This window comes from Camelus ferus, chromosome 5 (assembly GCF_009834535.1).
Source record: "Camelus ferus isolate YT-003-E chromosome 5, BCGSAC_Cfer_1.0, whole genome shotgun sequence".
In the NCBI taxonomy this organism is placed as follows: domain Eukaryota; kingdom Metazoa; phylum Chordata; class Mammalia; order Artiodactyla; family Camelidae; genus Camelus; species Camelus ferus.
In genome coordinates, this window is record NC_045700.1 from 69,662,247 (window position 1) to 69,688,784 (window position 26,538).

The window sequence follows — 26,538 nt, forward strand, 5'->3', positions numbered from 1 at the left end:
TTTCTCAAGAGATGCAGGTGATATTTGTAGCTTACTTTCAAACTGTTCAACAAGAGCAACAACAAAAACAGGCATCTATCTATCCATCCATCTACATAGAGCAGAGGTGGGGGAGAAAGCAAATTTTGAAAATGTTAATAATTACCGAATTTACATGGAAATGTAAGGTATTAATTGTAATAGTCTTAAACTTTTTCTCTATATACCAAAATCTTCATATGAGAAAGGAATAAAAAAGAAGGAACTGTGATCACTACTGTCAAAAAATTAGAAGTGAAGAGAAAATAATAATTGATCATTGTGGAGAAAGAATAAAAGCTGTCAAAAGTCAAAACACAAGACTGCCTTTTATTGTCTGTTCCAGGTCAAGTATTGTGTTCAGTGGTCTTAATACGTAACTATAAATATTTAATGAGATACGTATTAATTACCTATTGTTACCCTCCAAAATTACCCTAAAACGTAATGACTTAAAACAATACACATTTATTTTCTCACATTCTGTGTGTCAGAATCCAGGCACTGCTTAACTGAGTGCTCTGTTTCAGGATCTTTCACAAGCCTGCAATTAAGGTTTAGGCCAGTGCCATAGTTATCTCACGGTTTAAGTAGGAAAGTAACTGCTTCTGACCTTACTCAGCGGTTACTAGTAGGATTCAGTTGACACTTTCCTTGCTGGCTGTTGGCAGGAGGCCAAACTCAGTTCTTTGCCAGGAGGCCCTCTTCACCAGAGCAAGCAAATGAGAGCCAGAGACAGTATACCAGCAAGACAGAAGTAACAGTCTTTTTAAAACCTAATTACAAAAGTCATATCCTATCCCTTTGCCATATTCTACTTGTTAGAATCAAGTCACCAGGTCCTGCCCACATTCAGACAGCCAGAACTATCCAAAGGTGGGAATACCAGGAGACAGAGATCACTGACAGCCATGTCAGAAACTGTCTACCGCAGTATATATGTAGGTGGTCACTGCTTTATGATGATTTAAGTTAGGATTTTTTAACTTCATGATGATGCAAAAATGATATGCATTCAGTAAAAGCTTTACTTCAAATTTTGAATTTTCAGCTTTTCCTGGGCTAGCAATATAAGATATGATACTCTTTTGTGATACTGCCAGCAGTGAGCTGCAGCCCCCACTCAGCCACACAATCACCAGAGTAAACAACAGACACATTTACAACCCTTCGGCACCCACACACAACCACTGTTTTCAACTTTCAGTATTTAATAAGTTATATGAGCTATCCAACATTTTATTATAAAGAAGGTTTTATGTTAGATGGTTTTACCCAACTGTAAGCTAATGTATTTTGAGATTGTGTAAGGTAGACAAGACTAAGTTATGATGTTCAATAGGTTCAGGAGTATTAAATGCATTTTCTACTTACAGTATTTTCAACTTACAATGCATTTATCTGGATGTAACTCCATCAAAATTTGAGGAAGATCTATACATGTGATTCTCATTAACTGTGACAGTCATATTCTATAGTTAATGCAAACACTAAATTAGCAAATACTGAACTACAGCTCCTATGGGAAATACAGGTTCAGGTTCCTGTGAGCCTCTAGTCAAAACAATTTTTGCCAACCCATCAATATATAACATTCTTTGATATGTGTTTCTGTTTAAAGTCATCTTATTTCATATACTGTATATTGTTCATTCATTAGAATTGAACTCACAGCCAACAGCACAATAACTGATGCCTGAAAGTAGTAACACATGCATTTTCTCTGTAAGGCACATCATAGACTTCTTGCACTTAGGAACACTAGACAGCATTTCAGCATGACACTTGAGGTTCATTTTAAACCAAAAAAATCATCAACAAAAATGCAAAAGGCATGGCACAAAATAGACCACGAAAAGGACACTTGTTTACAGTAAGAGAGGTTAAACAGGAAGGCAGAGCATTGCCTTGATCGACCTTAGCTGTGAACATGCACGTCAAGCAACTCAAATTTTTTCTTTTTCTGCTCATGTTTGTGAATGACTGAGAAAGCACTGTGAGTATTTATTTTGCGGTTACAAATAAATTTTAGCAAGTAAGGGAAGTCACAAATATGGAATTCTGGAAAATAAAGATCAATTCTTCTTTTATTATTCAAACCTTGGGAAGTATACACTTGGGAAAAATTAAGCAGAATATCCAATGTTTCAAGAATAACTTCTTATAGTTCTTTTGCTGTGGGGGGATGAAAGATGCAGGAAACATTATACTCTATTTCTCACCTAGATGGACATGGGAACCTGAGTACATTTCATGGGAAACTCAGTAACAATCCATCCTTCAATAGAAAAAAAAAAAAGATCACAGAACACAGACTCTCATGTAATAAAAAATGGCAGACAAATGTCCTTCATAAAAAAGTAAATAAGTAAGTAAGTAAGTTTGTAATAGTTGATTTCTAAAAAGATTTAAAGACAGTTCCCTCCTAATCATAGCCATTAGTTACTGAATGTTTACTATATGCTGGGCACTTTACATGCATTATTTTGTTTAATCTACACAACAATCATATAAGTTAGATACTATTATTTTGCATATAAGGTAACTGACACATAGAGAGGCTAAATAACCTGCTCAAGGTTATGTTTAGCAAGCAGAACAGCAAGGTTTAAGCCAGGCACTAAGATTGAGAGCCAGGGCTCCTAAGCATCATGCTATATAACCTTCCAAAGAATTAAGTGAATATTTTTGAAATCTAATACTTCCCTCCCTAAGATGATCTTTTTTAGCCACTGATTAGGCTAATTTCGTATTTGACTAGAATAAAATGTATTTTTCAAAGACACTTTGAGAGTGCTTATAATAGTATTTTGAAGTCATCAGTGCATTCCCAGCCAACAATGTGTCTGATCAATTACTATTAAACATTATTTATCAAAAAAACAAGATACAACAAATGTTGGCAAAGATGTGGAGAAAAGAAAACCCTTGTGCACTCTTGGTGGGAATGAAAACTGGTGCAGCCACCATGGAAAACAGATAGGAGGTTCCTCACAAAATTAAAAATAGAACTAACATGATCCAGCAGTTCCCCTTCTGGGTACTTATCTGAAGAAAATGAAAATACCAACTCAAAAAGTTATATGCACCCCATGTTCACTGCAGTTATTTACAATAGCCAAGATATGGAAACAACCTAACTATCTACTGATGAATGAATGGATAAAGAAAATATGCGTGTGTGTATACATACAAACACTCATGTGCATGTGCAGATAATGGAATATTATTCAGCCATTAAAAATAAAACCTTTCCATTTGCAACAACATAAATGAATCCTAAGGGTATTATGCTAAGTGAAATAAGTCAGACAAAGACAAATACCATATGACCTTACTTCTACGTGGAATAAAAAAAAACTGAGATCATAGATACAGAGAATATTGAGATTAATTTAGATTATGTTGAACATCTGAAACTAAATATAATGTTAGATACCAATTATACCTCAATTTAAAAAAATTAAACACAGCTGCTATTCAAATCATAGCTAGAATGTATTTGAAATGTTTTTCATGTATCTGTGACTACTTTATATGGTACGCTGGCATCTGAAACCACTAAATATTTATGATTTAAGGATAGCCAGTTTTTCCATGTGAAAATATGCTGAAAACTCTCAGTAATCAGAGTGATACTTTAAGGAAATGAGGCACAGTTAAGGCAGGTAGAGAGGAACACACATGGAATTGGAAATCATAAAAGACAAGAAAAGCCACTGATGATATTTAAAGACATGGAAATTATATCCTGATCAACACCCAAATTTGTATTTCACAAGACATTTACTTTTAAATACAAGTCAATTCCACCATAAGTACTTGAGACTTAGACTTTACAGACCAAAAGCTGCCACTGAATTTATCAGTAAAGCCAGGTTAGTCGACAGGTTTTTTGCTTTGTTTTTCAAGACAACCAAGGAATATAAATTTTAAAAACACCAACATGAAGAAAGATTACAACTTTGAGAGAAGAGGGGCAAAAGAGTTAGGTATGGAATGGGATTGACTTTCAACAGGGCAGAGCTAACAAAATTTCATAATGAAAACTGTGACCAACAACACATAATGTGTATAAATAGAGTCTTGTTACTACTGTATTAAAGAATTAATATTTTCTAAAGGATACATTCCTCTATTTTTCTTGTGCCACTCTTTCTCCATTAATATTTTAACAAGTATAAAAAGGAATGACATATTTTGCTTTGCCTCTTACTAAAATGCTTCATGAAGTATTAAGTGAAGACTTTCACACATCCTTATTTCCCATTTTCTGTCTACTCAACCACTTTAATGCTGTCACAGAAGCAGTAAAAACTGAAGAATCAAGGGAGTAGTGTATAGATCAAGTGGTGGAGTGCATGCTTAGCATGCATAAGATCCTGGGTTCAATCCCCAGTACCTCCTCTTAAAAAAATAAATAAATGAATAAACCTAATTACCTCCCCCTTCAAAATAAATACATTACTTTGAAAAAAATAATTAAAAAAATTAAGAATCACTATAAATTCACAATAGCTAAAAACCTACCTGGGGCCCTATGCCAATGTTAGTGTCTCTGAATGTAGGCTTTTCTTTTATAGTTTGTTGAGAGATAAAGACATTTGCTGACAGATGGCAAGAACAATGTTCACAAAACTTTTTCCAACATTAATCACGAACTGCTGATATTTAATTACTTTACAATAGATATTTCATTCATGTCTCAACAAAAGCATCAATGGACTTCCCATTCTGCTAAATTTTTTAGGAACCAGTCAGACTTGACTTACAGCTTATCTTCCTTTAATGTTTTGCCTATCATTGTATTGGTAGATTATAAATGTCAAATGTCAATATTGTGGGACCCCAACAAAATTTTTTTTAACTTTTAAATTTCAAATTATTTCAAACTTACAAAAACTCCCATATACACTTTACCCATATTCACCTGGGTATACAGCCTGCAGAAATTTCATTTATTTGTGCCCTATCTTATTGCCTCTAAAAAACTGTGTAGAGCAGTTTTATAAGACTACACAAAATTTGTAATTTAAAAATATTTAAGAACTAGAGGTGAGCAGAGTACCTTTCTCTGACCCCATAATTCTACATCATAGTAACCTCTGAATGATTACAATGTGAGATTCTCTAGCTCAGCAAAATCACAGACAGTCTTTTATGGTCATGTGGTTAGTCTGTCAGTCTCTTCCCTGACAACTTCCCCCTCATTATTCTTAAAGATCCACTGCTATCCTATGTGTTAGTTTCTATCACTAAGTACCTTAGGGTCTTCAGCTTCAACTGAGGTTGGAGTTTATAGATGTGGCAGTACTTTGAAAGCAAAAAATTCCTATGCAAATAGAAGGCTTTATCACCATCCCAAAAATGTTATGTGAGGTTTGGAGATAATGTTTCAGTGAAGACTGTTCTCAGAAGAATGAGTCATGAGCATTTTAATACTTTTACTAAGGCATAATTTACACATTATAAAATGAGCATTAAAAAAATGAGCATTGATGTTTTACTGAAAGATATAAAAGTTGTTTCCTTAGGAAAAGACAAGGTTCAAAGATTTAAAAAATCATTTTTCTCAAAGCTAGTTAGGTTCATTATTGAAAAGTAATATTACAAATGGACAATGAATATAAGAATTCAAAATAGAGAACAAAAATATGAACCTGAATAATTAAAAACAATGTAAATCATTTTCAAAATGATCTCAGCAAAGTTTTCTTTTAATAATACTAGTGCTGATAAGCATACGATGAGATATGCTCTCTAATATGTCACTGATGGGAATGTGAACTATTTCAACCATTGGAAATGCAATTTGACAATGTACAAGGAACTTTAATACTCTTACTAATGGATAAAGAAATTACAATTCTGGGAATTATAATTTAATATAATTCTATATATATATACACATATAAAGATGTGCATCAAAGTAAAACGAGAAACAGCTGAAATGTCCAAAACCCGGGGAATGGATGAGAGAAATATTTAGTTGATGAAATACTATACAACTGTTAAAACTGGTGAACATATGCAATAACTAGAAAATACTATTAAATTGTATTTAAAAAGCATGATCTAAAATGTATTTATACCACTAATACAACTATACAAAAATAAAAATACTAGAAACATTCAAAATATTAACAATGGTTGAATATAGGTGTAGAGAATATGAAAGAGTATTTTTCTCCTTTCTACTTATCTCATTTTTCTATTTGTCTCTATCGACAAGCATTCTTTTAATATTTTCTTACACAAGTAATACACAAATACATTCTTATGTTAAAGATTCAAACAATACAAAAGTATAAGAATGATGTTTTCCATCAAGAGAGAGCCCACACTCTCCCCCTTTTCTTTGATAAATTTGCACTATATTTATAGTAATTTTGTTTTTTTAATGCAGATACTAGAGATTGAACCCAGGACCTCACACATGATCAGCATGCACTCTAACACTGAGCTATACCTCCTCCTCCATAATAATTTTCAAACATATGTGTCTTTTACTTGACAAATGTTTATGTTAAATACTCAATAAGTAGTGTTTTTATAATGAAAAATTATAAAGGAGAAAAATCGCTATTGCCAGACTGTCTACTGATGTATTATATGATGACAAACAAAAAGTTCTGCTGCTTAGTGGGGTGGAGATATAGCTCAGCGGTAAAGCTCGTGCTTGATGTGCACAAGGTCCTGGTTTCAATCCCCAGTGGATCTGTTAAGGGGAAAAAAAAAACACATAAAGTGCATTTAAAAAAAAAAAAGGCTCAAAAAGATATTTGTAGACCCATACTCATAGCAGCATTATTAAATAACCAAAAGGTGGAAGCAAACCAAGTACCCACCCATGGATGAATAAAATGTATATAAATACAGTGGAACATTATTTTTTTTAAGTTCTGCTTCTTAATTTCATATTTTAATTAATTCCTTAAACTTCAAGATTTAAAACTATTTTCTATTTTGGTCACACACCTAGCATTTACAGACTAAATGTCTGATATCCTGTACAGTAGTGGTTATTTTTCTTGAGATTAATCCAAAATCAAATATTCATTTTGTTTACTAACTTCAAACTTACTTGATTGTTTTGTTTATGGAACAAAATAAATAAACTGGGTACTTTACAAAAACACTGTCCTTCTTTATTGGGATAGCATTACTGATTTCTAGTTGGCAACTAGTTCATGCTTTTAATTCAAACGATAACAGTAACCCTCCTACACTGCTGGTGGGAATGTAAATTGGCACAGCCACTATGGAAGACAGTATGGAGATCCCTTAAAAAACTAAAAAAAGATTTACCATATGATCCAGCATCCCACTCCTGGGCATATATCTGGAGAAAACTAATTCGAAAAGACACATGCACCCCAATGTTCATAGCAACACTATTTACAATAGCCAAGACATGGAAGCAACCTAAATGTCTACTGACTGATGACTGGATAAAGAAGATTGTGCCATAAAAAAGAATAAAATAACGCCATTTGCAGCAACATAGATAGACCTGGAGATCGTTATTCTAAGTAAAGTAAGCCAGAAAGAGAATAGAAAAATGTCATATGATATCACTTATATGTGGAATCTAAAAATAAGGACACAAATGAACTTATCTACAAAATAGAAACAGACTCACAGACATAGAGAACCAACTTATGGTTACCACGGGTTAAAGGGATAAACTGGGAATCTGAAAACTGTACCTCTTAATGAGTGATAGAAATGTTAGCTATCTTGATTATGGTGGTGGTTTCATGGGTGTATACATCTATCAAAATTCATCAAATTGTACATCTGATATATGTGTAGTTTACTGTACAGGAACCACACCACATAAAGGTGTTAAAAAATATGATACAAAAGAATGAAAATTCATTGACAGTGACAATAGCCTGCATGTACAAAATAAATTTAGCTATATTCACTTTTCATATCAAATAAAGCCTGATATATGAAACAAACAAACAAACAAACAAAAAGATCACAGTAGACCAAGATCTAGGTAATAATTTGAAATGGAGCTGTAAGGATTTTTGAGAACATATACAAGTTCACTTCTCTATCATCTAGCTAGATGTACAAGCAAAAATTAGAACTCTTGTTTTGTTTGGTTGGTTGTGGGAAATAAATGTAGCCAATTCAGTATAATTTCCTAATAAAGGCTAATTGCCTTGAGTAGATAGAAATTACATGAAAAAAACTACCTATTGCTTTCAGTTTAGTGTTTCATCAACAAATCAAAGGAAATAATCCAAAACTGAAGGTCTTAGAGCATGGACTAATAAATCTGCTGACAGAAAAAGAATTCTTAAGAAGTGCTAGATTTCAACTGAAAAATTACTTTAAAAATTGTAAAACTTTTTATTTGGAAATAATTTAAAACTTACAGAATAGTTGCAAGAATAAGAACAGTACAAAGAATACCCATATAATTTTATCCAGATTCGCTTTTGTTACCATTTTACCTCATTTACTTCATCATTTAGGGATGGTTATATACATACATGATGGCCCTTTATTTCTAAACACTTCTTACAGAATTTCCTAAGAATATGGATACACACTACTATTAACACCTTCAGTAAATTTAACATTGAAAAAAAATTTTTTTGAAAAAATTCTTTAATCATCTGTTTTGTAAACTGGCCTAACAACATCATTTATCATATTTTTTGCATTCAGTATAGGAGAGTTAGCTTGCTTAGCTGTCAAGTTTTTTAGCCTCCTTTAATCTAGAGCTTTCCACAGTCTTTTTCTTATGACATTGACATTTTTTAAGAAAACAAATTCCCTTTTTATAACAAAACATTCTTAATTTACAATTTGTTCCTTTGTGATCAGATTCACTTTATGCATACCCGGTTGAAATATTGTACTATGTTAGTGACATTGTTTCCTTAGGGTATCATGGATGTCCATCTACCCTTCTCTGATGATGTTAATCTTAATTACCTGGTTAAGGTGTTATCTAATTGCCTCACTTTACAGTTACTAAGTTTTCCCTTGCAATATGTCAGAGAAACTTCAAAATAATGCAAATATCCTTGGTCCTCATTGAAACTGCTCTTAGATTTACTAGCCTGATGATTCTTACCTGATCTAATCCTTGCCATGATGGCTGCAGAGTGGTAATTTTCCAACTTCAGCACTCCTACATTTACCAGTAGGCATTTGGAATTTTACTATAAACAAGTGCTCTTTCTTCTCCCTTCTCTGGTATCAACATAGGCTCAATTCATTTTCCCTCCAATGGTTTATAATTTATTACTATACTTTATAAGCACTAAAATTATCCCAAATTTAGCCAGTAGGAGGTTCCTTCAAGCTGGCTACTGTGACAAGTCTCCATCCTATTTGGGGTCACTTCTTTCCTTACTTACTAGGGTTACAAGATGCTTCGGGTTTATCTCGCACATATCCTGCTCCAGTCCTAGAGTAAGTCATTTTTACAAGGAGTTCAAGTTCTGTTAACTGGGGAGTGGTAGTAGAAACTAAATCTGGGCATTATATACACTCAGTGCTCCTGGCGTACTTTTGCTCTTATCTTTTTCAACAAACAGAGCTAAAAAATATATGTAGATATGTATGTATATACATATAAACACATATATAAATATATACACATGTATATACATATATGCATGCATGCAACACATACATACAGATATTTTTTAAGTCACCCATAATGATACCTTGAACTATGATCTATTCATATAGGATTCTCTTGTCTTCCCCCATCTGTAATTGTGTGTCCCTATTCCTTTAGTGAGAAAACTGGCTCCCAAGAATATCAACACTTACACTCATTTTCTTAATCCTATAATACAAATATACTTACAATTTTTCAGAATTGCTTTGTCTATGCTACTAAAAAACAAACCTTCTAAAAAGAGTTCATTATTTGTCTGCAATTCTCCCCCATCTCTTAAATCACACATCTTGCCTAAAAGAGTATATACAGTCAAATAGTATATTTGTATAATGCCTAGACTAGTTCTTTTTTTTCCCTTAAGTGTGATTATGATATTTATGTGAAATATAATTGGGCTCATTTGCTTCGGTCTGCTTTCAGGTTGGGTTTTATACCCCTCTTCCTATCCTTACTGATTTAATTTTACTTTTTGTATACACATAATAGTAACATGATACCAAAATTCAAAACTATATACAAACAGCTACATTGAGAGGACTGCCCCTCCTTCCTCTATCCTTCCCATTCCATTCCCTCCATCCCTTGTAAGTAACCAACTTCATTATTTTCTAGTTTATCCTTTGTTTCTTTTTGTAAAGATAAACTTTCTGTCTTACACAAAAGACAGCCTACTATTTATGTCTCTTATTCACCTAACATTATCTCTAGAAATCATTCCATATCAGTTTACAGAGACCTTACTCATTTTTTCTTATAGCTATATAACTAGTATTTCATTACCCATATGTACCATAGTGCATTTCAATCAATCTCCTACCTATTCTTGCTCATTTAGGTAGTTTCCAATGTTACGCAGTTACAGGTAACACTGCAATGGGAAACTTTATGCATATGTACTTTTGTACTGCTCGAGGTGTATCTTCAAGGTAATTTCCTACAAATGGGAGTGCTGGGTAAAAGAGTAAACATGTATCTAGTTTTCTTAATAGTCACAAATTTCCCTTCATGGGATTTGGAAAGTTCTATATTTTGCTTCAAACTTATTTAATAACATATCAATACCTTGGAAACCCTGGTGGCTCTCTTTTGGATTTTAGGTGTTAGCTAGATGTAGTCTCATGATGCTGGAACTCTCCCCTCTGATTCCAGCCAAACCTGAATGTTTCCACATATTTTTATATTTTGCAAATCTTTAGAGAAAGGAATTAGAAGGAAAGGTAAGTTATTACAATTACTTACTGAGTGGTGTTGTGTCTGGAGGTGGAAAATTCTCAGTAAAGTTGACATTACATAAGTCTGTGCTACAGCAGCAGAAACGGTATGTTCCATTCTGAATTGAGGGAGGAGTGGTAGTTACTACACATTCTTCATAGTGACACTCTTGAGGATCTCCAATGTGAGACCAACATCCTACAAATTTATATTAATGTAAATAAGTTAGGAAATAATACGATTTAAAAAATCTAAAAGGAAAACAATAAACTAAGAAATAACTACAATCAATGTGACAGAGTACACATAAGTTATAAAACATTCTTTCAAATCAATTGAAAACATACCTTTTTTAAAATAACAGAAAAAAGCAAAGTACAAATAGGCATTTCATGGGGAAAAAAGCCCTAATAAAATGTTGCACTTCAAAATTAATCTCAGAATTATTATTAAAGCAACAATAAGATTACATTTTTATCTATATCTACTAAATTGTTTTGGATTTTAAAAATAATTGAACGTAATGATAAGGATTCAGTAAAATTCTCATACACTGCTGGAGGGAATGTAAATGTATACATTTCTAAAAAGTCATATGGCAATTTTTATGAAGAGCCTTTAAAATACTCATGTTTTATAAACTAAAAATTCTACTCCAAGAAATCTATTCTAAGAAAATTATCAAATATGATCAAAGAATTATGTTCAAAGATAGCCATTGAAGCATTATACATTACAATGAAAACCACAAAATAACATAATGCCCAACAACAGAGTAATGTGTAAATAAACTGAGATACATGTACACAATGGTTGAAAGTGTTTTCAAGGAATATTAAGAGACATGGGGAAATAGTCAAGATATAATTTAAAATAGGAAAAATTGGGTATAAAATTGTTTATAAAGATCCAAATTTTGGGGAAAAAAAAAGTACACACACAGATAAACATAGAAGTACACAGAAAACACACCTTAAAGGAATAAACCAATATAGTAAAAAAAAAAAAAGTTTTAAGATAAGAGTATGAAATTGCAGACATTTGTTGCTCTTACAGTTTTCTGTATTTTCTAAACTTCATACAAAGATGACATATTATTAACATTATAATAATAAAAGAAGTTATTAACAAAAGCTAAAAGCCAACTGCCCTTCACAAATTTGGAGCTGTGTGTGAATATGTGCATGAACACATACTTTCAAATTTACTGTGTTCCTGGGGGTTTTAATCTACCTCCATGCCCTTCTTAGATAAACTTCAATTGCATAAAACACAGTTATTTCAGGTAAGAAAAGTATTACTTGCCTTGTTTTACCAGATTTATGTCCCCTTTTGATTTCTCCCAAAGGCCGTAGCAGGTGCTACCTTTTGAGCATAATATTGTTCCATTTTCATGAGAGATTCGACTCTCGCCTATCCCAAGGTCTTGCTGATACGGATCTTTAAATGCACAGAGCCGTTCTTGATTCTGAGAGGCTAAAATAAAGGAAATAAAAGAATGACAAATTAAGTTTATGATAATCCTTGCAAAATATTATTATATAAAGTCTTAAGAGTCTTTTTGAAAGACATTGTAAACTTCCCTACTAAATCCCTAACAAGGCTTAAATAAATGTGTAATTTTGTATTTATTCAATAACTTCTTTCTATTAATTAATTTGTAACTTCCAAATAAGAAGCAAATTTGAAAACCAACTTCCCCAAAACACCCTCTTATACAAATTATTCTCACCCCTCTTTCTACCATTAAATAATTTTGGTGTCTGAATTAAGAAATATCATCAGAAAAATATCCATGCTCTAAAGTATCAAAACTTCAAAACAAACAAATTAACAAACCTAGAGGTCTTAATAATTTTGTTAAACTCTACATTACTCACTTCTACTATATTTTACAGACAGTTGTAAAGTGCTAAACGCACATCATTAAGCATGGCAAACTAAGGATGAGGAGTATGACTACAAATGAGTACATGGTTTATATCTTGGGAAGACAGAAATGTTCTAAAATTAGATTGCAGAAAGGATTGCACAGCTCTGTAAATTTACAAAAAAAAGGAATTGTTCACTTAAAATGAGTGAATTTCATGCCATACAAATTATACCTTAACAAATCTGTTTTTAAAAACTACAGTTAAAAAACATTTTTTTAAACTAAGGCTATTAGCGGTCAAAAAGAAAATGACCTTCCATTAATAAAGATATCAATATAACACCAAGAAGAAATGTTCAACAATCATTTATACTGAAAGTAAAACCAATGTAATTTATTTTCAATGCCAATCAATCTTTCTCCATACACACAAGTACTGGGGATTAAACCCAGAACCTCATGCATGCTAAACATGTATTCTAACCATTGAGTTATACCCTCCCCCGTATACACAATTTGATTTAACTAATCTCAGTAGAACATTTGCCACGTAATTTAACAGCTAAGAAACATTTACAAACACTGCTGAGAATACCAAAGAAGTAAATGATTCTTAAAAACAACAGATGATCTTTATGTGATTTCTTAAAGTAGATTTTCTTAACTCACTTGGCTAGGAGAATAACAATCTAATACACTCTGACATTATATTCCGCATGGGCATCTGATTTATTTCTTCACTTTAATGTGTATCTTGTTTAGTACGGCTTAATTCATGAGCACATTAGTACTGGAGATGATTTATTAAAATAATGTTTCTGAAACTACAAAACTGAGGACCTAACTCTAGAGAAAAAATGAAAGAACCTACAACTGTGTGCCCAAGTCCATTTAGACACATACCTGCAATACTTATTATAACAGAAAGTACCTTCAAAAGTAATGGACTAAGTAAATAGGGGATTCACAAGTAAATAATATAGAGTTCTACCCCTCAAGCATCTTACAGTTTGTTTGGAGACAAACAGTAGTAACTAAAAATAGAATGTGACTTGAATTCCACAATATAAAACTAATTCAGGCAGTCTTCTAGAAAATATTTACTAATAGCAACTAAATGGCCAGAAAATGCAGTATAGCCTATTTATAAAAACTAACGCTAGGATATTACACAAATTATAATTCTACCACATTTTTACCACATGTAGTCACATACTCAAATTCCTACCACATGTGGTCACATATTCAAATTCATTTAATTATACTACCTTGCACATTTAATACCAGTACTTCCTTAGATTATTCCCTAATTTGTAGACTGTAACAAATTATTACAAAGATTAAAATCAAATATATTTCTACATACAAAGTACATACAGCATAAAGAGTTATATTTAAAAGTTTCAAACTACAAACAAAAACTCTGTCTAAAAAAGCATACCTATCTGTAAGGCATAATTCATTTCACCTGTCACCCCATTTCTTGACTCAGGGTAAGTGCTCTTTACCTACTACCACCAGACAATGAGGTTACATAACCCACTCTGTTTCCCTTTTTGTCTAAACTGTTAGAAAGGTCAGAATGGATTTATGAACTCTGCATTCTTAGTTGTCCACAACTGATATATTCTAATTTTCTTCTCCTCTTCTGCTGTTATCCATTTTGACTAGAATTTTGTATTGAATACTGAGTTAATGAGTAGGGATCTAACCATACCTGGAGGTAGAAAGATCATAGATAAATAAGTGCCTTATTTAATTTAAAAAATAAAAAAGTATATCCTTGTGAAAGAATAGCTGCAAAATGAAAGTTTTTCCTCTTCTTGTATTTCTTTTACCATTGAAAAGTAGCTAAAGGCCCAAAAGTGTGTAAAATTTTTAGTGCCATTATTTAATAATTAGAGGATTGAAACTTAAAATTTTCCCTATTAAAAAAAAGACAAACAAATCCAGCCTCCCCTGTGTCTCTCCTCCAACCTCCAATATCAAAGCAATAAAGATACAACTGCAGAGGACTGAATCATATCTTTTTATATCCCTTGGTTTTTACTAAATAATTTTTTTCTTAAAATTATTCAGCCTACTTTTTAGGAATTATTTCGTGAAACTGGCATTAATATAGGCCAATTATACTTTGCTACTTCAAGAATAACTCTTTCAAATTATGACTCAGCAAATTCCCATACAATAATAAAGGTGTTCTAGCAAGAATTCTAACTAAGCTGTCCTGTGGTCAAAACAAATAAGAATCCATTTTATAAAAGATCGTAGCTTTTTAGATCTTCTTTGTTGGAAAGCCTCAGCAATACCTCTATATAAAGTTTTGAATTCTTCATAAACAATGTAGGAAAAGTAGGTATGAAACAAAGAGTACTATGAGAAACAGTATAGCCTAGCATTATATTGTCACGTACCTGATCATTTACATGTGGTTTTCTAAATTTGTCAACAGCTTGGTCAATTTTAATCATTCAAGGTTGGTCAATTAGCTCTTTTATGGACATTCTTAACCAAGAACAGTGATTAGATACAAGTCTTTAAAAAACTGCTCTTCTCATTTTAAATAGGTTATATCTGGTTATAATAAGCACTAAAACAACTGTGATTAAAATTAACTACATTAAACTGAAAATAGTCTCATCTAAACTTGCTGACAGAGGCATCTTCATAAAAGACAGAGCTGATCACGCTTACAATCTGTTAGCTGCCTGATGTTCCCAGAATTAAATCCAAACTCGTCAGTTAGCACATAAGGTTCTTCATAATCAAGACTCAACAGGGCCATGATCACTTTTGTGGGCCCTAGGAACTTTTATTTTCATGGGCCCCTTCCTCTATTAAAAACATTGAAAGTATATTTTACAACTCCATTGGGATATTAGATATTAAAACATTTTCAACCTTAAAGTTCATTTTTTCCTTCAGATTTGAAAACAAATTAAAACACTTTCATGGGCCTCCAGAAATAAGGTAAGTCTATTGTGCCTAACAGGTAAATTAGCCCTGGAACCCAATCTACCTCTTCCCATTCATCCCACTGTCTATTCTCATTTTCTACCACACTAATATGCCAAGGCCTTTCCTGATCTTTACACAGGATGTATCCAATACCCAGAATGCCATTTTTCTTGCTATTCAGTTAACTCTACAGACTGTTAAATGATGTGTTCTGCACTCCCAAATCTCTTAACTCATATCTGTTTCAGCATTACATACCATTATATTTTATCTGTTTACAGGCGTATCTCCCGGACCAAGTGGGAGGCTGACTTCACTTGTTCCTAGAGCAAGATCAGGTTTACATAACTCATTCTGTATAGCACAAATCCCCAACAGTGTTAAGGGCAGACACTTTTCATAGCTACTTGTATTGTACTCATTATCATATTCCCATTTTAAGATTACAAAATCTAGGCAATAATCTCTAGCCCTTAAACCACTCTACTATAAATTAAATTGTAAAAGTAGTATGAGTATAGAGGCAATATTGTATTATTTTCTCCCAAATATATAGCCAACTTGCTGAGAATAAAGTAATCGTTTTATGTTTACATATGCTTTTTAGATCAGCATTTGCTAATCACATGAAGCATTTAATTCCCAGGAACAGATGCAGCATATCTGAAATACTCAGCTGTCCTACATTTCCCAGCACATGATATAACACTATCAAGAATGAAGGGTATAAAGGTGTGGCATAGTTTTATCATGTCTGCACTAGTTAATTGTCATTACAGACATAAATCAGCATCATTATGCATACAGTGAAAAATACTACCTATTTGCTTTCATAAGAAAAGGAGAGAAAGGAAAAAAATGGCTATGCTAGCTGCATGTAAATCAATGAAGTCAGAATACTCCCTCAAACCATACACAAAAATTAAAAAATGGCTTAAAGACTTAAACATAAGACAACTATAAGCCTCTTAGAAGAAAATATAAGCAAAACATTATCTGACATAAATCCCAGCAGTGTTCTCCTAGGGCAGTCTACCCAGGCAATAGAAATAAAAGCAAAAATAAACAAATGGGACCTAATTAAACTTATAAGCTTTGCAAAGCAAAGGAAACCATAAGCAAAATAAAAAGACAACCTACAGAATGGGAGAAAATATTTGCAAAAGATGAGAATGATAAGGCTTAATATTCAGAATATATAAACAGCTCACACAACTTAATAAGAAAAAAATAAACAACCCAATGCAAAAATGGGCAGAAGACCTAAACAAGCAGTTTTCCAATGAAGATATACAAATAGCCAATAGGCACATGAAAAAATGCTCAATATCGCTAACTATCAGAGAAATGCAAATCAAAACTACTACAAGCCTCACACCAGCCAAAATGGCCATCATTCAAAAGACCACAAATGATAAATGCTGAAGAGGCTATGGAGAAAAGGGAACCCTCCTAGACTGTTGGTGGGAGTGTAGTTTGGTGCAGCCATTATGGAAAACAGTACGGAGATTCCTCAAAAGACTAAAAACAGACTTAACCATGTGATCTAGCAATCCCACTCCTGGGCATATATCTAGGGGGAAACTTAACTCAAAAAGATGCATGCACCCCAATGTTCATAGCAGCACTATTTACAACAGCCAAGACATGGAAACAACCTAAATGTCCATCAACAGATGACTGGATAAAGAAGTTGTGGTATATTTACACAATGGAACACTACTCAGCCATAAAAAAGAATAAAATAATGCCATTTGCTGCAACATGGATGGACCTAGAGATCATCATTCTCAGTGAAGTAAGCCAGAAAGAGAAAGAAAAATACCATGTGATATTAATTACATGTGGAATCTAAAAAAACAAAACAAAAAACGAGCTTATTTACAAAACAGACTCACAGACATAGAGAACAAATTTACGGTTTCCAGGGGGAAGTGGGTGGGAAGGGATAAACTGGGATTTTGAGATTTGCCGATACTAATATATACAAAATAGATAAACAAAAAGTTTATACTGTGTAGCACAGGGAACTATACTCAATACCTTGTAGTACATTATGGTGCAAAGGACTATGAAAATGAATATATATATGTTCATGTATGACTGAAGCATTATGCTATACATCAGAAACTGACACAACATTGTAAACTGACTATATTTCAATCAAATATATATACATAAAATGGCTACTGAAAATACTATTTGCCCTTCTCCCTTTTTACCAAATACTGTTATTATTATTTGAATTTTCATGAGAATATATGCACGTATTACTTACTTCAAAAACAGAAGGGTTTTTCTACTTGAATTATTTTTACATTGAATTTTTTACTTTGAAATAATTACAGATTCATAGGTAGTTGGAAAGAAGTATATAGGGAAGTCCAATACCTCTCTCCTCAATGCAAACCAAGACATTTTGCATTGGAAGCATAGTCAGTTTACATTGTTGTGTCAATTTCTAGTGTACAGCATAATGCTCTCTGTACCCTGGCACAGGGGTCCTTACTTGATAACACTTTGTGTTTTATATCTACCCATTTATTTATATCAAATTAAAGAGAATTTGTTTTGTGTGTTCCCTTCAACTCAATGTAGCTTGCTCATATCCAATACTTTCAAGATAGTTTTACCAAGTATATTTCTGAGACAGTGGCTATAAACAAAGTCAAAGTCATGAAGCATTTATCTCAATCTTAAAAACCTCTATGGGTATGTCAGAAGTTAAGAACCAGACCACCAAGAATGCCAGTCTCTAGCTTATGTTTAGCCAATTCTGCCCTCATGAGATATTAAGGTATGCCATAATTATCGCTCATTGGCCTTTTGGCTAAAATCAAGTGTAAGGTGTACCACAATTGTGTCACCTGAAATAAAATCAGACAACATGAGAATTGTGGGTTAAGTTTTATTTAGGGCAAAATGAGGACTATAGTCCGGGAGACAGCATCTCAGATAGCTCTGAGAAACTGTTCCAAAGAGGCAGGGGGAAACTCTGTATACATGATTTTAGTGAAGAGGGGTATTGCAGTCAAGCACATATTTAGGCAGAGGTTTGCTGCTAGTCACGAGGAGCAGATGTCACTGTTAATGATCTTAGTGTTTTTCTAGATATGAGGAGAAGCAAGAATTTGGGATCATGAAACCTTCTCCTGAAAATATCTAACTATCTGAAGGCCTGTTCTGCCAGTTTTCTCAGAGCACAGAGTGCCTCATTCCTGATCTCCATCCTGAACTCCTTTCAGGGAATGTTGGAGGTCACTGGCTATAGCAGCTCGTGATTTAATACAAGAGGTAGATGGCAAGTCCAACATGATTCAGTCCTTACAGAGGCAGATGGCAAGTGCCAATTTTTAATTAGCAACTGCTTTATTTCCAATATCAGAAGAACTACCATTTTTCCTCATCTGCCTCTCTAACCAAGATCAAAAAGATCATAATAAAACACTGAAGAGTTGACTACCACCTTCAATCAATTCCTACTTGAAGTTTGGCAAGGTAGAGTTTTTTTTTTAATCTACCCAATAATAATCGTAAAATGTCAAAGTCAATTCTAAGCTGAGAGTATTTATACAATTGCATTTCAAAATATATAACTTGGTAAGTAGAAATGTTCTTGTAGCTTAGGTCAAAAACGTCATCCTTCACAAAAACAAACCTCCTTAAATTATAACAAATGTATTATCTCGAGACAAAAAAAATTATATATTTAACTGCTAATTGGAAATTACACTTACCGTGGTGATTGTTCCAATAATCCTACGAAAAGGGCGTTATCATTTCAATTTTACAAAGAAGAATACTAAGTTATGTAGAGGGATAAGGAAGTTACCTCTAGTCACTGAGCTACTAAGTATCAGGGTAAAAATCCAAACTCATGTTTGTCTGTTTTGAGAATGCCTGCCATTTAAGCATTTGGTCAACTTATCAGAAAAATTTATTTTTTTTTGCATTTCTAATTATTTTCAATCAATTTTTAAATTTTAAATTGTTTACAACAGCAAAAAGACTAATACGTAAACAGTGATCACCTCTCAGTGGATAGGACTGAATGCTCTTTTTATTTCTCCACCCTTTTGAATTCTTTTTCTATAATGAAGAACACACATTGTTTCTACAAAAAGACTAAAAAAAAGTAAATGAAAGGATCTGAAATCTTAAAAAGGCATTTTTCCTTCTTAAATTTTATTATATTCTACTTAATAGTAATGTTTTGATAAATATTTGGTTTAAAAATATATTCAAGTATCAATTTACATTTCTAGCAAAGCATATGGATGAAAAGGTAAAATGCCTCAAGACATACACAAGTTTGCAAAACTGCCTTGCTGTTGCACTATAAACTTGTAACTAGAAATATTACTATTTAATTATTTTGTTATATTGATTAAATTATGGTCATACACAATTCCACTTTAATAAACTACAATTGATATGGAGAAAGTTTCAGTGGTCTGGATAAAAGATCAAACCAGCCACAACACTCCCGAATAAGCCAAAGCCTAATCCAGGGCAAGGTCTTAACTCTCTTCAATACTATGAAGGCTGAGGAAGTGAGGAAGCTACAGAAGGAAAGTCTGAAGCTGGCAGAGGTTGGTTCATGAGGTTTAAGGAAAGAAGCTGTCTTCATAAAAGTGCAAAATGAAGCAGCAAGTACTGATGTACAAGCTGCAGCAAGTTATACAGAAGATCTAGCTCAGATAATTAACAAAGGAGGCAACATTAAACAACAGATTTTCAACATAGATGAAACAACCTTATGTTGAAAGAAGATGTCTAGACTTTAAAAGCTAGATAGAAGTCAATGCCTGGCTTTAAGCCTTCAAAAGACAAGCTGACTCTCTTGTTAGGGACTAATGCAACTGGTGACTTGAAGTTAAAGCCAGTGCTTACCTACCATTCCAAGAATCCTAGGCTCTTTACAATTCTGTTAAAACTACTCTGCCTGTGTTCTATAAATGGAACAATAAAGCCTGGACAACAGTACATGTTTACAAATATAGTTTACTGAATATCTTAAGCCCACTGTCTGGATCTACTGCTTAAAAAAAAGATTCCTTTCAAAACATTACTGCTCATTGACAGTGCACCTGGTCACTCAAGAGCTCTGATGAGGATGTACAAAGAAATTAATATTGTTTTCATGCCTGCTAATACAACATCCATTCTGCAGCCCAAAGATCAAAGAGTTATTTTGGCTTTCAACTCTTACCACCCTTATTTAAGAAATGTATTTTGTAAGGCTGTAGCTGCCGTAGGTAGTGATTCCTCTGATGGATCTGGGCAAAGTCAACTGAAAATCTTCTGGAAAGGATTCACCATTCTAGATACAATTAAGAACATTTGCTGTTAACAAATGGAAAGAGGTCAAAATATCATATTAACAGGAGTTTGAAACAAAGGATTTAGAATATTATATGAATTTAGTTGATAAAACAACAATAGGGTTTGAGAGGACTGACTCCACTTTTGAAAGAAGTTCTACTGTGGGTAAAATGCTATCAAAAAGCACCACATGCTACAGAGAAGTTGCTTGTGAAAGGAAGAATCAACTGATGCAGCACACTTCATTGTTGTCTTATTTTAAGAAATTACTTCAGCCACCCACTTCAGTAACCATCACCCTGACCAGCCAGGAGGCATCAACATCAAGGAAAGGCCCTCCAATAGCAAAAAGATCATGACTCGCTAAAAGTTCAGATGATGGTTATCATTTTTAACATTAAAGTATTTTTAATTCAGTTATGTACATTGTTTTTTTAAGACATAATTTTTATATGTACTGAGAAACCAAAAAAATTCACGACTCACTTTTTTTCTGATATTTGCTTTGTTGCAGTGATCTGAAACCAAACCAACAGTATCTCCATGGTATGCCTGTATATAAAGTTAAATACCCAAAGTAATACTCCAGGTTGTTTATGGATGCAAACGTTGTGTTCTAAAACTATAGATATATTGGGGGGGATTTATTCCAACCCAGGAAAATATTAGTTTTTGGGAGGGGGGAAAGGGAATGAAATTAGAGAATGGAGTTTTAACTTATCTGATCCATGCACACAAACATCTTTTACACAAACATACTGCAAAGACAACAAAATGTAACACTTGTTAAATCTTGGTCTTCAGGATCTGTCTCGATTTTTGTGTTTCTGAAATATTTCACAATAAGAAAACCTTTTTATTTTAAATGCTGGGTGCTGTTAATGACAACTTTAACACTCTGGACATGATTCATAGAACAAGAGCACTGAGAAGAACTTCAGTGTTAATAGTTCAATCTCTTCATTTCATAAATTAAGAAATTGGGGTAAGCTAAAACAATGCATAAAAATAGAATATCCTGAAGGAGTTTTGAACATAAAATGGCTAAGACTGAAAAACCACAGGGCCTATATAGTTGAGCAAAAAATTATAGGGGAATGTATTCCAGGTGGGCAAGGCTGGTTTAAGATTCAAATTAATGTAATCTATCACATCCATAGACTAAAGAAGAAAAATCACATTATGGTATCAATACGTACAAAAACAAAACACTACAAAAATCAACACCCATTCATGATAAAAAAAAAAAATCTCTAAGCAAACTAAGAAATAGAGGGGAACTTCCTCATCTTGACTTTAATAGTGGAAGAGTCTGAGTAGGGGGTATATGAGAACTCTACTTTCCACACAATTTTGCTGCAAATATAAAATTACTCCAGAAAGTAAAAGTCTCTTAAAAAATTATGGAGGAGAGAATGGAATAGCACAATGAAAAACTAGGTAAAGATGGAATTACTGTAATAGTTACATTTTTAAAAAAGATTTAGACAGTCACACTTGGTATTTTGATTGGAAGGTATTAGTTAACATTCTCAGTACAAATCAATAGACAAACAGCAGTTCTTAATTTGGGCAAGAGGGCTTGTGGGGGTAGCAATTTGGAAATGTGCAAAAGTGGTATTTTTATTTGTTTGTTTTGTTTTGGTTATCAGAATGACAGAGGGGCTTTCACGGACTTAAACTCCAGTGGCCAGGGGTGCTAAATATTCTTCAGTATACAAAATACCTTTGCAGATGAAAGAACCATCCTTTCGAAAATGCTATCCCATCCTCCCACTATGAAGGTACAAAGGAAATTTATGTTGTGATTTCTAACCTTTGAGAAGATAGGAAAAATATAATATATATATATTAATCCAAATTATGTGATTATGCTTCGCAAATAACTGAGAATATACAAAAAGAATCTGATTTTTTTTCTTTTCTTTGCCATTAGATAGTCAACTGCAGTCAATTCTTATTCTCAGTCAAATGAATGGTTGCTTCTGGTTTAAAACTCATATTTTCTTGCTTCCTCTGTATCCCGGAATCATTTTTCTGTCAAAACTGCTAGCATAGCAGACAGTGAACATTAGATTTTCATAAGTGATATCTGATTTAAGTTCCCTTCCACCAACCTAGGAAGTCGGTGGATTAATTATAAATGCTTATAGATTTTTATTCTTTTTTCTTTTTAATTCAGTAAATTTATTAGCATGTGTTTAAGCATTGCTCTATTTTTTTACATATTTATTGAGACTCAGATAATCCTTTCAAGTATAAAGAGTCCAATCTTTTTTCAGATCAGACAAATATTACTAATTATGTTTTGATAACTTTTCATTCCTTTTTCTTGTTTTGAAAATGCCAGTTATGTTATGAATCCATGGTCCCCAAAATCAGTACATTCTAATGCAGCATATTCATCTTTTTCTCTGCTTTTGTGAGAGCTTCTCAAGGTATTCTTCTAGGCCTCTTAGTTTCATAGCTCCCATGTCTATTCTTTATATCCATTAATAGTAGTTTTATTTTTCCTTTTGAGTTTTTATTATAAAAAATTTCAAACCACAGAAAAGTATAATAAAAACGACAACCACTGAGAATTAACAAATGTTAATACTTTCTCTCATTAGCTTTGAATCTTTTCTAAATGTTACATGTACACTTGGAAACTTATCTGGACCCTTCCCTAATCCTATTTCCTGAGAAGTAACTACATTCATGAAATTTGTGTCTAACCCTCAAATACATCTTTTTACACTTTTACTGTATATATGTAAATATATATATATATAAAACCATAAACAATATTTGGTAATATGTGAAGCTCTTTTAAATTTGCATAAAAGGTGGTACATAGCATCCTGAAACTTGCTTTTCTAAATTTAAAACATTATGATATACCTGGGGGAACTCTAATTTGAAAAGATACATGCACCCCAATGTTCACAGTAGCACTATTTACAACAGCCAAGACATGGAAACAACCTAAATATCCACTGACAGATGACTGGATAAAGAAGTTGTGATATATCTATAAACAATGGAAGGCTACTCAGCCATTAAAAGCCATTTGCAGCAACATGGATGGACCTGGAGATCAACATCATCAAAAGTAAGTCAGAAAGAGAAAGAAAACTACCATATGATTATCACTTATATGTGAAATAATAAAAAAAAAAAAAGACACAAATGAACTTATCTACAAAACAGACAGACTCACAGACACAGAGAACAAACTTATGGTTACCAGAGGGGGAATGGGACGGGAAGGGATAAACTGGGAGTTGGAGATCTGCATATAGTACTATATATAAAACAGATAAACAAGTTCATACTGTATAGCACAGGGAACTATATTCTCTATCTTGTAGTAACCTACAATGCAAATGAAAAAGAATATGAAAAGGAATATATGTATGTACATGTATGACTAAAACATCATGCTGTACACCAGAAACTGACACAACATTGTAAACTGACTATACGTCAATGAAAAAATAACTCTGGAATTTAAAAAAATTACTCAAAAAATGTGTTTTCCAGATTCATCAAAATTTATTGCATTTTTAGTTATAACCATAAAGATACAAGTACAAGGGTGTCCTTCCTCCCTGCTTAAAAGTATTCTTACATTTTCTTTTTCTTAATAGCACAAGTATTCTAAGGCTAAATGCTAAACAATTCAAGCATTGTGGGGTTTTTTGTCTAATTCCATCTAATTGTCAGGTGTAGAATCAATCTCTATGAATTCTAAACAATGTTCCATTTTTCATAGTGATCTTTTATTACTGTTATGCAACAGAATTAAGTAGAACTCTATTGATAAATCACATTTGCCAAACAACTAAAAATGGGTAAAAAAAGGAGTATGAGGATTCTGGAAATAACACAGTGGTAGCTAACAAAAAGTTTGGTAAACAAATATCCAGAAAACTAGAACTTCAGGAAAACAAGAGAAAAGAATTCACTTAATCAAACAAGAATGCTTAAAGAAAAAAAAGCAAGATTCAAGCAGAGATATGAAAACAACAGCATATTTGGCAGCAAGACATCTTACTTTCTCAGTCCAACATTTTGAGAACAGCCTACACTTTTTCTATCTTTAAGAGATAGCAAGCAAGATAGGTCTATAAATATAAAACTCTAGAAATTGTACACCAATATAGAGAACAGTTTTTTTTCAAATTAACTCCACAACACCTTTTTAGAACCTAGTGATAATCAATTTGTACATTGAGGAGATCTGACAGACATGAAAGTCGTGGTTATAAATAAGTTTACTTATAGGCAAAAACATACTGCAAAACAAAATAAGAAAATTGAAGAATGTATAAAATTCACATATCAAATAAAAGGCAACGTTTTAAGATAAAAGGAAAGAAAATATGACATGAAAGAAAACTTTAATACTTATTTGACATCCACTTTGAATAATATCTGTTAAACTCAGAGACACAGAAAGAATAAAGAGAAAAGTTTGAACAAATAGAACAGAGACCATATTCTAACAGAGAACACTGACAAAACAAGAGTATTAAGCACTCAAATTTTTAAAAATCAATTTGATAGGCAAATGAACGGTTTCAGCAAAAAGTATCATTACACAAAAATGGCCGTGTGTTATACCATTTAAGCTGAAGGTGCCCAATCATTTATTTTAAAATTAAAATGAAATGCTGTAACCTATGTATTGCCCTTATAATAGAAGTGTCCCATTCTACTGTTGGATACTAGAAAGAAAAAAATTTAAAAAGAAACTTTAACAGAAAAGAATGAGAATATGTTTCCAAAGATCTTAATGGCTTATCTATAATACTTTAAAAATATAAAAAACCATACCTTGCTAAAAATAAAATGATATCTTTTTCTTTGTATTATTTTTATTCTAAAAAAAAAATCATTAAAAATATATATTGCTGAAGAAATCACCAGAAACATGATTGTCATGAGAAACAGTTATCGCATACTCATGTAAATGAGCTACACTAATAGAGATTCACTATAATAGAGCTAAGATCAAAATTTATTAAGTGGGACTTTATTATAGAATTTTATTATGTAGTTTTATATAAGAAATGATTATATGTTTCACATATTCTCTACTATTCTAAAATCAGATCACCACTTATAGACATACTGAAATGGATGTCTCAGTACAGTACATATAAGGAACATACATAAATAAATACTGATTTGTGGCTGATATGTACACAGTACTAAGCTGGATATCACATGAGATTTTAAAGTATTTTTAAGAGAACTGTCATGGGCCACAAGTTTGTTCAACAAATAATTTGTAGAGCGCCTTCTTTATGACCAAAATTGCGTCAGATACTGAGGATGAAACAATAAACGAATACTTTGATCATCTGAAGCAATAAATAACTGATACAGGATGTGACCATCATGATATACAAAACTCGAACATATCAAGGTTATTACTCTACCTCAAAATCTCACAATATGAAATTTACTCGCATTCATTATTTTGGGTAAGATGCTAGTAACACTA

The 26,538-nt window shown here is 32.6% G+C and overlaps 1 protein-coding gene across 1 annotated transcript in view; it reads right to left on the reverse strand.

The window, feature by feature from the left end:
- BMPR2 (bone morphogenetic protein receptor type 2) overlaps positions 1 to 26,538 on the reverse strand; it is a 166,655-nt gene that overhangs the window by 67,595 nt on the left and 72,522 nt on the right. The window contains exons 2-3 of the mRNA XM_032480054.1: positions 12,194 to 12,364; positions 10,916 to 11,086 (exon numbers count right to left, since the gene is read on the reverse strand). Coding sequence (XP_032335945.1) covers positions 10,916 to 11,086; positions 12,194 to 12,364 — 342 coding nt within the window. The remainder of the gene's footprint in view (positions 1 to 10,915; positions 11,087 to 12,193; positions 12,365 to 26,538) is intronic.